This window comes from Ambystoma mexicanum, chromosome 7p (genome assembly GCF_040938575.1).
Source record: "Ambystoma mexicanum isolate Mex_15411 chromosome 7p, UKY_AmexF1_1, whole genome shotgun sequence".
NCBI classification, from domain to species: Eukaryota; Metazoa; Chordata; class Amphibia; order Caudata; family Ambystomatidae; genus Ambystoma; species Ambystoma mexicanum.
This window is the reverse complement of record NC_090939.1, coordinates 532,685,181-532,699,382: the sequence shown is the minus strand read 5'-3', so window position 1 is coordinate 532,699,382 and position 14,202 is coordinate 532,685,181. Positions and strand designations below refer to the sequence as shown.

Below are 14,202 nucleotides of genomic sequence, written 5' to 3'. Positions count from 1 at the left end.
CACACTACTGGGGGAGCGTATAACAGCTGCCCGCCAGAACGGTCAAGGGAGCGAAAGCGTGACTTTAGCACTCCGAATGTGCGCTCCACTATGCCCCTGGTTGTAATGTGGGCTGTGTTATATCTTACCTGGGGTGGCGTGGTGGGGTTCCGAATTGGCGTCATCATGTGGGGGCTGAGAGGGTAGGCACTGTCCCCTGTGGAGGTGGGGATTGGTATCATTGGTGAGGTTGTGACCTTGCTCAGTATCCAACATGCATGCATGTGCAGTGGCATACATACTCACCAAGCAGCCATGTATCGCCATGCCGCCCAGCTTCTAGGTCCCGGCTTAGGGTGGACATTCGGTAAATGAAGCTGTCGTGGGTGGAGCCGGGATAGTTGGCATATACTGAGGTGATGATTCCCTTGGCATTACATGCTACCTGCACGTTGATGGAATGCCAGTGCTTGCGGTTCCTATAGATGTGCTCAGATGCCCTGGGGGGACGTAGAGCCACATGGGTGCAGTCGATGGCACCTAGCACTTTGGGGAATCGTGCCACTGCGTAAAAATCCAGGGCGGCAGCATGCCTTTCTGCAGGTGTTCTGGGCAGGTATATGTGCCTGCGGACTGATGGGCGTGCAGTCATGATGTTCAAGACCTGGTGCAGGCAGCGTGACTGGGTGGCCTGTGACACCCCACCCACTATGGCACTTGTCCGCTGAAATGATCCAGTGGCTAAGAAGTGCAGTACATTGAGGACCTTCTCCAGGGGGCTGAGTGCTTGGGAGCACAGGGTGGGTGATGTGAGGTCATCCTCCCACTCAGTCACCAGGTCCAGTATGATGTGTGGTGGAAACCTGTACCTCCCATACACCTGGTCATCAGGCATCCCGAAAAGGCTGGTTCTGGGTGTGAATATTCTGGCCCTGACTATCCTCCTCCTCCTCCTTTGGTAGCCCACTGCCACTGCTGCTAGGAACGGTATGTTCATCCTGGCGTCTGAGCTTGTTATTGTTAAAGTCCGCAATTTTATGCTTTGCGCGTGTTCTAGGCGAGCGTGTGACCCGCGCACCCCTGGAATCCAGTTCCCAGTCCAATAGCGTGCGGAAATTCACACGCACCACGGGATACAGCGTGTGACCCGCGCACCCCTGGAATCCAGTTCCCAGTCCAATAGCGTGTGGAAATTCACACGCACCACGGGATACAGCGTGTGACCCGCGCACCCCTGGAATCCAGTTCCCAGTCCAATAGCGTGTGGAAATTCACACGCACCACGGGATACAGCGTGTGACCCGCGCACCCCTGGAATCCAGTTCCCAGTCCAATAGCGTGTGGAAATTCACACGCACCACGGGATACAGCGTGTGACCCGTGCACCCCTGGAATCCAGTTCCCAGTCCAATAGCGTGTGGAAATTCACACGCACCACGGGATACAGGTTCGCTGACGTACTTGCGTGTGTAAGTGGCCGCGCACCCATTAAATACACGTACATAGGCCTATCGCGTGTACGCGCACTTTTGTCCAATTACACGCGATGACACTCTGACGTGCAGTATCTCCACGTGTGCCCCGTCATCACGTGCTGAGTGGGGAACACCCGTGCGGGTCACGTCACAGACGCGCTTACGCGCTGAGGGACTCTGGTCCAATAGAATCGCGTATGCGTGCTGACGCGCTTACGCGCTAAGGGCCTTTTCTCGGATTTCACGCTGACGTGCAGGATATTCACGTGCCAAATCACTCCGTATCAAGCTGGCCACGCGAAAACACACGGAAGCCCACGCTCCTGCCCAGAAGGACGAGTTACTGCCCCCCAGTGCCCCGAGCAGCCTCCCACGTGCCATCTGCTGCTGCCTGCCTGCCTGCCTGCCTGCCTGCCTGCCTGCCTGCTGCCACCGTGCCCTGCCATTTGGTGCCTGCACATCAGCCATCTGCAGGGGTCCAGTTGCTGTGTCCACCCCTGCTGGAACTGAAGACTCCCGACTGGGATTACATCGCTCCACAGCCCAGCCCCAGGACCCAGTTGCCCACCCACACCTGCCTCTGGGGTTGCCATGTCGGGCACTTCCACATCTGGCACCAGTGGCAACCCCAGGCCAGAGGGGCAGAGGGGCACCAGCTTCACTGTCACCGAAGTTGGTGTCCTGGTGGAGCATGTCCTGGGGCAGTATGATGCCCTCTTTGGATCGTCCCGCGCCAGCAAGGAAGGACGGCAGAGGATCTGGGCCGACTGTGTGGTTGCCATCAACGCGGAGGGGGTGGCAACCCGCGACGTCCTGAAGATCAAGAAGCGCTGGGAGGACTTGAGGTCCAGGACCCTTGTGAAGGCCCAGCGCCTCGTGGAGGGGGGCCGGGGCCGCATGAGTTCCATCCAGATGAGGGTCCTGGAACGCGTACGCCCAGCGCTCCACGCCCAGATCCTTGAGAGGGAGGCCCGTCTGGAGTTGAGCGGTAAGTGTCCATGCATTACTGTGTGAGACAGGGCATGTTGCGGTGTGCTGGTTCTATGATACTTGCCTGTATGTGTGCCATAGGCCATGTATGCATGTATGTGTGCAGGGACATCATGGTAATGCATGTGCGACCAGTGATGTGTGATGCACATGGTTGTTGCATGTGTTGAAATGCCGCATGGGGAGCCCTATTCAGATTTTGAACATGAGAGCATGCCAGTCTCTGTACCTGGACATGGGTGGGGGTGAGGGATGGGTGCTGATGCCCGGTACATATATGGTAGCCATGTCTGTGTGCCTGACCTGCGTGTCTGTGACTTGTGCATGCCATGGATGCATGACACATGTGTGTGACAATGCAGAGATTCAGTAAAGCAGCCAAATTACCCTTGTATCCGCTGTGTTTGGTGTGTTTGGGGCCAGATGGATGTGACTGAGGTGAAGTGTGTGCATGTGATGGGCATGAGCCATGATGCATGTGAGTTACATATCATTGAATGTTTCAAGAGTCCATTGGACATGCATGGAAATGTCCATGGCATGCACCATGCCTGTTACTGTATGTGTTTTGCCTGGACTGACCCATGTGTTGTGGAGGGACATGATGGAAGTGTACTTTGACAGTGGTGCTCATCTGCTATTGCTTCCTGTCTAGGGGACCATTGTACAGTGCCCTGATGCTTGTGTTCTTTGTCTCCCTCTACGCAGCGGCTAGTGAAGAAGAGGGCGGAGACGGCGCTGTGGAGCAAGGCGGCGGGGTTGCCCCCACGGCTGCAGCGGAAGGGGTGGGTGAGCCCCCACAGGGGCCTGCTACGGTGGGAGATGGTGAGGAGCCATCCAGGTTGGTGGTTTGCACAGAGGAGGAGGAGGCCGCCACTGGGACACACATGGGGCCTGGTGGGGGCATCCCTGCTGGTGCAAGTGGTGCAGTCCAGGGCCAGGGGCAGGAGGCAGCACAGGTCACCGTGGAGGGGCCTGTGCATGTCGCTGTCCCTGACCCTGTGAGTGCACCACCATGCACCAGCAGGGATGCCCCGTCCCAGGCCTGTCCGCAGGTAGAGGGGATGTCCATGTCACCTGACTCCCCTCCACCTGCGGACGTGGGAACCCCTGGCCGTGCGGAGAAGGTCCTGATTGGGGTCGCGATGCGCACGGCTGTGATTCGTGATGCCGTGCGTGCTTCCCGGGAGGAGCACGCACGTCATCACGAAGTGCACCGTGCCGACGTGGCCCAATTGGGATCGGCCATGTTCGGGGGTTTCCTGCATGTGTTGGCCAATGTGGCGGCCCTCTCCTCCTCTGTGCAGGCTATCCACCAGTCGTTCTCCTTGCCGTCTTCCAGCCCAGATGCCACCAGGGCCCCCTGTGGACCTGCCCCGACCAATGCAGCCAGCTCGGTGGGGATCCCATCCCTGCCACAGTCGGGAGTCAGAGATCCAGCAGGGGTGGACACCAGAGCAACTGGACCCCAGCAGATGGAGGATGTGACGGCATCATCGGGCAGGGCACGTGCACGACGGCGTCGGTGGTTTCCATCAGCCTGGATGCCGTCGTGCTGGCACAGGCAGTTGCGTCGGAGGCAGCAGCAGGCTCAACGTGGGAGGCATCATGGCTCGGGGCCATCAACATCAGGGGTGCAGGCATCGGCCGGAGGGCAGGAGAACCCTTGAATGGGAGTGGCTTCCGTGTGGGAGAGGTTGTGCCAGCGGATAGGTGCGGAGCGGCAGCGGGCAGAGGAGGAACGGCTCACGATGGTCAGGGCGGAGGACTCCATGCGGAGGGCGCTGAGGCGGGCTGAGTGCCTCGAGGGTCTTCGCAGGGAGTTTGAGCTTGACACTGCGTTATCCCTGCGGGACCTCGGGGCCAGGGAACATGCCCGCCTCCAAGCCATTGACCAGGAGTTCGATGATGCCCTGGCCCATGACAACAACCAGTGAGCCGTCCGAATAGCCCGCTGCCTTTGTATATAGTTGTATAGTTAGGGTTAGGTTTCCTTTGTTTTTTTGAATTTTTTTTGGTTGCGATTGGACAATGCACCACTTTTTTGTATATAGTTCACTTTTTAGTTAGTAGTCAGTTAGGTTTAATTTGGTAGGGCTCATGGACCCAGGATGATCTTCTTCATTGGCTTATTTTATTTTTTCAGATTATTTTCTTGGACATTCATCTTGTTTAGTTTGATTTGCTTTGTGTTTTTTCTTATTTCATTTCCATTCTACTTGCTGTTAAATACATATTATTTTTTTAATCTTCAATGTGTCGTATCATCTCATTGCTTTCAGGCATGTCATGTTGGGTGTTTTGTCATTCACTTGCAGCCATTGTGTGTGACAGACATGTGTTAAATTGCATTATTTAAATTGGGGGTGTAACATGTAATTGCCTTTGATATGTGGGTGGGTGTGATAGTTGGTTGGGCCTTTTGGCAGGGGAGGATGGGCATTACTGACATGATTGGGGAATGTTGGGACCCAGGTGCAGGGGGGCATGGATTGGACATGGGTGGGGGCCTGCTGGCAGGTGCCCCACAGTGCTGGGAGGGTGGGGGTGGTGGTAGACATGAGTGGGGGCCTGGTGGAGGGTGACCCTGCACTGTTGGGGTGTGGGGGTGGTGGGTGACATGAGTGGGGGCCTGGTGGAGGGTGACCCTGCACTGCTGGGGTGTGGGGGTGGTGGGTGACATGAGTGGGGGCCTGGTGGAGGGTGACCCTGCACTGCTGGGGTGTGGGGGTGGTGGGTGACATGAGTGGGGGCCTGGTGGAGGGTGACCCTGCACTGCTGGGGTGTGGGGGTGGTGGGTGACATGAGTGGGGGCCTGGTGGAGGGTGACCCTGCACTGCTGGGGTGTGGGGGTGGTGGGTGACATGAGTGGGGGCCTGGTGGAGGCTGACCCTGGTGGCTGGGGGGTGGGGGTGGTGGTAGACATGAGTGGGGGCCTGGTGGAGGGTGACCCTGCACTGCTGGGGTGTGGGGGTGGTGGGTGACATGAGTGGGGGCCTGGTGGAGGGTGACCCTGCGCTGCTGGGGTGTGGGGGTGGTGGGTGACATGAGTGGGGGCCTGGTGGAGGGTGCCCCTGGTGGCTGGGGGGTGGGGGTGGTGTTAGACATGAGTGGGGGCCTGGTGGAGGGTGACCCTGCACTGCTGGGGTGTGGGGGTGGTGGGTGACATGAGTGGGGCCTGGTGGAGGGTGACCCTGCACTGCTGGGGTGTGGGGGTGGTGGGTGACATGAGTGGGGGCCTGGTGGAGGGTGACCCTGCACTGCTGGGGTGTGGGGGTGGTGGGTGACATGAGTGGGGGCCTGGTGGAGGCTGACCCTGGTGGCTGGGGGGTGGGGGTGGTGGTAGACATGAGTGGGGGCCTGGTGGAGGGTGCCTCTGGTGGCTGGGGGGTGGGGGTGGTGGGAGACATGAGTTGGACATGGGTGGGGGCCTGCTGGCAGGTGCCCCACAGTGCTGGGGGGTGGGGGTGGTGGGGGACATGAGTTGGACATGGGTGGGGGCCTGCTGGCAGGTGCCCCACAGTGCTGGGGGGTGGGGGTGGTGGGAGACATGAGTGGGGGCCTGGTGGAGGGTGCCCCTGGTGGCTGGGGGGTGGGTGTGGTGGGTGACATGAGTCGGGGCCTGGTGGAGGGTGACCCTGCACTGCTGGGGTGTGGGGGTGGTGGGTGACATGAGTGGGGGCCTGGTGGAGGGTGCCCCTGGTGGCTGGGGGGTGGGGGTGGTGGGAGACATGAGTGGGGGCCTGGTGGAGGGTGCCCCTGGTGGCTGGGGGGTGGGGGTGGTGGGAGACATGAGTTGGACATGGGTGGGGGCCTGCTGGCAGGTGCCCCACAGTGCTGGGGGGTGGGGGTGGTGGGGGACATGAGTTGGACATGGGTGGGGGCCTGCTGGCAGGTGCCCCACAGTGCTGGGGGGTGGGGGTGCAAGGGGACATGAGTTGGTGTTCATTAGTTCAAGGAGACATGTGCCTTTGCTGGGGGGCATGCCCATGGTGGGTGGGCTGCCTGCGGGACATGACCAGGGATGCAGGGTAGTCCCCTGTGGTGTGGGCTGCCTGCAGGGGCCGTGGAGGGTGTACAGGGTACACCTGGGAGGACCCACACTGTCAAATCACATGTGGAACTTCCCGCGCACCCCTGATATTCACGCGCCCAGGCTATTCGCGTGTGGAACTTCCCGCGCACCCCTGGAATACACGCGCCCAGGCTATTCGCGTGTGGAACTTCCCGCGCACCCCTGAAATACACGCGCCCAGGCTATTCGCGTGTGGAACTTCCCGCGCACCCCTGAAATACACGCGCCCCCAGCCTATTCGCGTGTGGAACTTCCCGCGCACCCCTGAAATACACGCGCCCAGGCTATTCGCGTGTGGAACTTCCCGCGCACCCCTGAAATACACGCGCCCAGGCTATTCGCGTGTGGAACTTCCCGCGCACCCCTGAAATACACGCGCCCCCAGGCTGTTCGCGTGTGGAACTTCCCCCGCACCCCTGAAATACACGCGCCTAGGCTGTTCGCGTGTGGAACTTCCCGCGCACCCCTGAAATACACGCGCCCAGGCTGTTCGCGTGTGGAACTTCCCGCGCACCCCTGAAATACACGCGCCCAGGCTGTTCGCGTGTGGAACTTCCCGCTCACCCCTGAAAAACACGCGCCCAGGCTGTTCGCGTGTGGAACTTCCCGCGCACCCCTGAAATACACGCGCCCAGGCTATTCGCGTGTGGAACTTCCCGCGCACCCCTGAAATACACGCGCCCAGGCTATTCGCGTGTGGAACTTCCCGCGCACCCCTGAAATACACGCGCCCAGGCTATTCGCGTGTGGAACTTCTCGCGCACCCCTGTAATACACGCGCCCAGGCTATTCGCGTGTGCAACTTCACGCGCACCCCTGGAATACACGCGCCCCCAGGCTATTCGCGTGTGGAACTTCCCGCGCACCCCTGGATCTTCCCGTGCACCCCTGTAATAAACATAGCCCGCTCCCCCAGGCCCGATCGCGTGAGGAACTTCACGCGAACCCCTGTGATGCACGTACCCTGCTGAAATCGCGTGTTAGACTTCCCGCGCACCCCGGTATACACGCACACGTATTTTTTGTCAGCGGGTGTCCGTGTTTGTGGGTTCCCCTTTGCACGTCATTTTTCCTGAAGGGCCACAGTATGGGACATTCATCATGGCAGTATATAGGTGCGATTTGTTGGCGCACCTTTTGGCGCACATTTCTTACAGCCGCAGAGACGCTACCGCCTGCTTTCTTGTGGCGGTCGTGTTTGTGCCTGTGCGCTGGTTTGAGCGTGCGCTTTTTTGCCCTATTCTATTCCATGAATACGTGTTGTAGGCGAGCGTGTGGGCGTTCCGCGCACTTGTGCCCTGTACTTCCCCCGTGACGCCCACGTTTTGGCAAGTTGTTCCCCATTCCGAGTGTTACGCCCGTGTTCCGCCTACTTTTGTTGCGTGCGCCGCGCTATGTGCGAATTTCGCTGTGGCCTGTGCGATTTTCGCTGTGACCTGGCGCACGCTGTTAGATGGCCTGTGCGCCAACGTGCGCCGCGCACTTTTTTATCGCACATCCGCTGGTTTTCTCGCGCACGGCCTTCCATGAATCGACGTGCGCTGCTTTTCGTGCGATTTTCGCAATTGCACTGCGATTTTCGCTATTCCACTGCGATTCGCACGTTTTTGCCCACTTGCGCCGCGCTAATTATTCCATGAATCGGCCTCTTAAATGGCATATGGAGTTGACTGTGTTAGAAAGTGGGCAGGAAGTTATTTACTTGGCTGTCCCATAGCGATTCGACCATCCAATGCATACTATGTGTCCTTTGTACAGGGAACAATGTGGAAAGAATGGCTGGTAATAAAATACGACATTGAGCATTGTGATGGAGGAAAGATACAGGGCTTTGTAGAAATCTATAAAACGAGCACTGTTCCTTCAATATTGTATGCCTTAGAAGCACTACCATTATCGCAGGTCACTTGGCTTGGAAAACTAGAGGCCAAACTCCTACGCTCGATTATTAATCTCCCAAAAGGAGTTCCAGTTGAAGCTTTAAGATTGGAAAATGGTCTCCAATCTTTATACTCAAATTGGGCAGTGAAGAAAGTCTTACTGTGTGTCAAGCTGCACTCAGCCGATGAGTCCTCAAATGACTTATTAAAGTTATTGGGGCAATAAAGGCAAGGAGTTAGTCAATTTATTTTTTATTGGGCAGCTCTTAATTTTTACTAAGACGTTTCTGATTGAATTGGGATTAGGATTAGAGGTGGTTGACATCTGCCCAGACTATGAAAAAATCATCAAAAGAAAGGCACATCAAACGGATCGGGCGGCTAGGATTGATAAATTGCATAATTTGAAAAGATATAGTGAATACTCGCTCCAAAGCTTTAACGGTGGGATGCCAAATGGCTATCTAACTAAATATTCCAGCCCACATCTGAACGGTTTCTCTATGCAGCTCCGTTTTAATATATTACAGACCAAAGAACATGTTAGTCAGCGGCAAAAAGCAACGGTACATGATGATTTGTATAGAGGTTGCAATTTGGTGCCCGAGACAGCCCGACATATACTGACCGCTTGATCGACCGTAATGTCTTACTATAGAAAGGGATATGGGAGGTATGTCAGTTCATTAGATAACATTAGAGGGGAGCATGTTTGTGCCACTTTAATGGGGGCACACTCAGTTGTAATTAATACAGCAGCCTAAATAATCTGGAAATTAGTTTCAAAATTAGAATAAGCACAATGATGCACTTTAGCTGGATTTCTAGGGAGGATGAACTGCTATTATGATTCTGGGATGGCATAAGAGTGCAGTAGTAGCCTATACTTTTTTATTATTATTTTAGCTATTCCCATTTTATGATAATTTTAAATGGAATTTGGATTTTAAATTTTGAGATTGCAGTGTAAGGGGTTTTTATTATTGTATTTTATGAATTGGTGGTGTTCATGAATGTGATGTTTATGAATTTGTTATAGTTGGTTAATGTGCTTAAAGCTTAAATTTAACTAATGCACAATAAATACATTTAAAAAAGCAACTTTAGACAACCTGTCTATTGGGGTAAAACCAAACTAGTTAATTACTTGCAAGTGCAGGAATAATTGCTCTTAATATAGCCACTTCATCTATGTACCTTTGGCCTATGTTCTTGCTTGATTCATGTTTCAGGAGTAAACTATAAGATAAACACATTAATGTGGCAATCATGGTCTGTTAAATATAAATTACACTAAGAATATGATCGCGTGTCTCTCTGTCTCTCTCTTTCTCTTGCTCCCCCTCTCTAACCCTCTCTCTCACACGCACACATGCGTTCTTTTTTTTTTTCTCCTTCACTCTGCCTTACCCCTTTCTCCTTTCCTTCAACATAAATTAATAGCCATACCCAGAGCATCACTGAGCAGACGCCAACATGTTTCTATTGTTTGTATTTCAGTGGCTGGCATGCTGCAGGTCTCACCTGAAGAATTATCATCCGCTTTAACAACAGATGTTCAATATTTTAAAGGTAATGCATGTTTTGCATGTATGATCTTGCATTTTTATGTATTGCTAAAATAACGAATTCCAGTCCTGTTCAGGTGTCTTCTTTTCGTTGGCAATGACTTTACTGTAATACAACATTCACTGGATGTTTCAGACAGGGTACGATTTTTCTTCCAATGACAGCAACATCATACCCCATGGTTCTATTAACTCCTTTAAAAATAAATATATCCTGGTTATTTGTTGTAGAAAGCCATAGCACTCTGATTATTGAAACATCTACATTCAATTAGATCATCAGCATTTTTGGGAATTATGCTAAAAATATTGTGCCTGATTCTTAATATGCATGTTCCTTCTGAAAGTGTGTAAGATGCTTTAATTGCTGTCACTGTAAATGTGGTTGGCATTGGGAATTGGGTGGGGGGCCGGCGTCAGCCAATTAAAACCTTATGGATGCTTATGGAAACTGTTCACTGTTTACTGTTTGTACGTAGATTTATTTTAAAGAATCAGGCCCCCTAAGTGAGATTTGTACTATGGAAACGCTCAACCAATAAGAATGCCAGGCCAAGGTTTTAGGATATCTCCAATGAATGTATGGGGAATTTAGATCTTATGAAATTCAGCAGAGATTCTTTAAACTTTTGTTGCCTGTTAGATTTCTTTTGTAATTTCAAATTGTGTTGATTCAAAAAGTGTTTCTAATGTCAAGTATTTAACACATATTGTTTAAGTCTCTTAAACAAAACTCTGGCACTATTATGAAAAAACAGCATTTATTAAAGGAATTAAATTTTATTTGGTAGAACAATAACGTTATGTTTGACCTGCGCTTGATGCTTATTTTTCTGTTTTTTTTTCTAATGTGTATATTCATGAATATGTGTACTTTAAAAAGGAAGACTCTGTTAGAATTATAGAACACAAGTGTTGTCATTATGATGGGATGCTTGCAGACTCCCAAATTATGGGCTATCATTTCTAGAAGGGCAATGATCCCAGTAGATGATGATGAACTTTTCACACTACATGGCTAAACGAGTCCCCTGTTTGACAGCCCGCCAGGTTTGTAAGGCAAAAAGAAGGAGATTATGCATGACAATGATACACCCGTAAGTGCATATGTACACATCCCTAAGAAACTGATCAGTACATATATCTAAAATTCACTATTTTTGGAAAGCCCACTGGGACTGCTTTTCAATACTGAGATAGCTATTCATTTGTCTTAACGCAAATTGTGATACTACAACTTGTCTTTTTTGACATTCATAAAAATACCCATACGTTGCTAATGTATAGTACCTTCACTTTATCTGTTGCGTATACAAATCTATGAAAACACTTTTGCTGAAAGAAATCCTAATTATGAATAGACTACTGGCCAAAATACCTGGACGGTACATAAGAAATGCGTGCATTATGGTGTCATCATTCAAGTGAGCTAAGCATTTGTGTAGCAAAATCAGCTCCATAAGGTACAGTAAATTCGACTAGGAGCTGCTTATCTTTTCTAAAATGAAAAGGGTTGAGGTAAAAATTGGATCATGCAACATGTCTCACGTAATGTTGTCGTAACAATCCACTGCATCCTATTTACCTTGTCTAAAATGCCTAGAAAATAAGAGAGAATAAGCCTGCAATTTTAGACTCCTGTTTACTATGTCTTTTTGAAAAAGTTGAAGAAACCATCTGCAACTTGTGAACTTTTTGAGTCAAACACCTTTGAAACCATTTGTATATGTGCTATAAAATCACTCTCCTCGAAGGCTATATTTATTGCGGCAATAGTTACATTTTGCAGAAAAGAAAGATGCATGTATTGAAAGTAAAGAAACTAATTGTGTCCAGGAATTCTTGGACAGTACAGTCCAGTGAGTTCCAAATACATTTAAAAAATACTTCTTCAAATGAAATGTGCAACCTATTTTATAACTGAACACGGACATTGAAATCAAACTTGTCCCAATATCATAAGACTACCCAAATATGTCAAAAACAAAAAGGTTTGAGATTAAAAAAAACTGTTAAAGAACTTTTGAGCAACTTTTTTAATTATGCAAAGTAGACAGTTTTTAGGTGGCACTATCGCCAAACCTTTCATTCCTACTTAGGCGCAAGGTATAGGTATGGAAGATTTGTACCCACTAATAGTCCAGTTACCACATTACTACCTGAAAGAAACTAGTCCAGATTTCTGGAAATACTACTTACAGTATTTGAGAAAATCTGCATGCATCATTATTGTTTCACGGTTTAAACCATGTCTGCCGCTCAATTTGAGGATGGGACTAGAATGTGCACTGCAGAGGATTGCAATGCTACTGCACATTATTTAAGTGCAGAAAAGGTTCACTGTTTACCATTCTCTCCATTGCATGGAGTAGGGAGTGAGATGGTGGGCAACACAAATGCTCACATTTACACCACGTATTGGTTATCGCTATCTCCATACAGAAAATGTGTTTTTTCCACAGTGAGGAGATACCCCTGTGCTTACTTCAAATAACAAGGACAATACATTTCAGGTGTTTTGTTAAGATGTGTAAGCCAACCTCTAACATGTGTAGAGAAGGAGCTAAGTACCTACACGTCAATTGTCCCGCCCATATTACCTGTCTGTTGGAAACCAGAGTATGAGATATACACGGAGCAGTTGCACTGGCGTAACTGGGGCCCCCGCAGGCCCCGCGGTGCGGGGGGCCCCGCCAGCACGTGTGGGGGCCCCTCCCAGGACTTGTAGAAAAAAAAAAAACATTTGCAAAAAAAATCTTTGTTTTTTCTTTTTGATTTCACTCTGCATTTATAAAGAAATTATTTCTGTAACAGAAATAATTTCTTTATGAAGTCAGAGTGACTTCAAAAAGAAACAATAGGCCTCATTGCGGGTTTGGCGGCAACCGTGCCATTGCTACCGGCAGGTTGCCGCCGGACCCGTAATGATTTACCGGCGCCCGACTTCCCGGTAACACCGGGGGATTGCAACCCCGGCGGTCTGGGAAGTCAGGCTCCGGCAAATGGTAAGTCCCCATTTCCATAAAGTCCTATCGGACTCTATGGGAATGGGAACCACAGAAGCACCGGCACCGTTAATAATGGTGCCAGTGCTTCCGTGAAAACTATGCGGGTGTGTGCCGGTCTGACCTGCCGGGCAGGACAGCAACCGCCTTCAGTATGCCGTAAGCTGTAATATGCCGGCCCTGAAACAACGGTGCCGGTAAGCTTACCAGCACCGTTGTTTACAGTCCGGCATAGTTGTAATGAGGCCCAATTTCTTTTTTAAGTGTTAGGGCTCCCCTCAACCCCATGATGTGTGCGTGTGTGAGTGTATGTTGAAAGGGTGCACACTTTAATATATGGGTGGCTGCCTGGGTGTGCCTGTATGGTGAAAGGGTGCACACATAAATGTATGGGTGGCTGCCTGTGCGAGTGTATGGTGAAAGGGTGCATACTTTAATATATGGGTGGCTGTCTGGGTGTGCCTGTATGGTGAAAGGGTGCACATGTAAATGTATGGGTGGCTGCCTGGGTGTGCCTTTATGGTGAAAGGGTGCACACTTAAATGTATGGATGGCTACCTGGGTGTGCCAGTATGGTGAAAGAATTCACACTTAAATGTATGGATGGCTGGGTGTGCGTGTCTGTATATGGTGAATGGTGTGTGTGCTTGCGTTCAGGGGCGCAACAAAACCTACATTTCAGGGGCTAACCCTTCAAATGTTGGGAGGGGTGCCAACTTCATGGGCGGTGGAGGAGGGGCAAACTTATTTTTTTTTATATTTTTTTTAATTTTTTTTTATTAACATAGTTTAATATAAACTTTTTGTTCTAACACAGATCCTTACACATATCCTTATACAGTCCTTGTGCCTAACCCTCGGCCCACATATCTTATCAAACATTTTCAAACACTTAGGGCATCAATGAAGTTGATCACTGCACAAGTCAAGATAATGGAACTTCCACTCAATATTCGAAACCACCACTCGTCCATGTTCTCGTTTAGTGGTGTGAACTTCATGAGGTGTAAAGATCTTAAGGAATGGAGTTTAGGGCAGGCAGTAATCAAATGTCTTACTGTCTCAATTTCATTTCGACAGAATCGACACAAATTATCGCTTGTCTCTCCATCTTTTCTTATAAACAATACTTCTCTTGTTCTTAGGGCATTCAACCGAAGTCTAAGGAATCGATCACGATGGTGCCTTGATGGGAATTGAATGAGGTATCCTGGCAGTTTATTCAGTTTG

At 50.8% G+C, this 14,202-nt stretch overlaps 1 protein-coding gene across 3 annotated transcripts in view; it reads left to right on the top strand.

Annotated features, from left to right (window-relative positions):
* Nucleotides 1–14,202, top strand: part of MYO16 (myosin XVI) — a 3,167,675-nt gene that overhangs the window by 1,933,849 nt on the left and 1,219,624 nt on the right. For all 3 annotated transcript variants that reach the window (XM_069636567.1, XM_069636564.1, XM_069636566.1), the window contains exon 19: nt 9,900–9,971. In XM_069636567.1, coding sequence (XP_069492668.1) covers nt 9,900–9,971 — 72 coding nt within the window. The remainder of the gene's footprint in view (nt 1–9,899; nt 9,972–14,202) is intronic.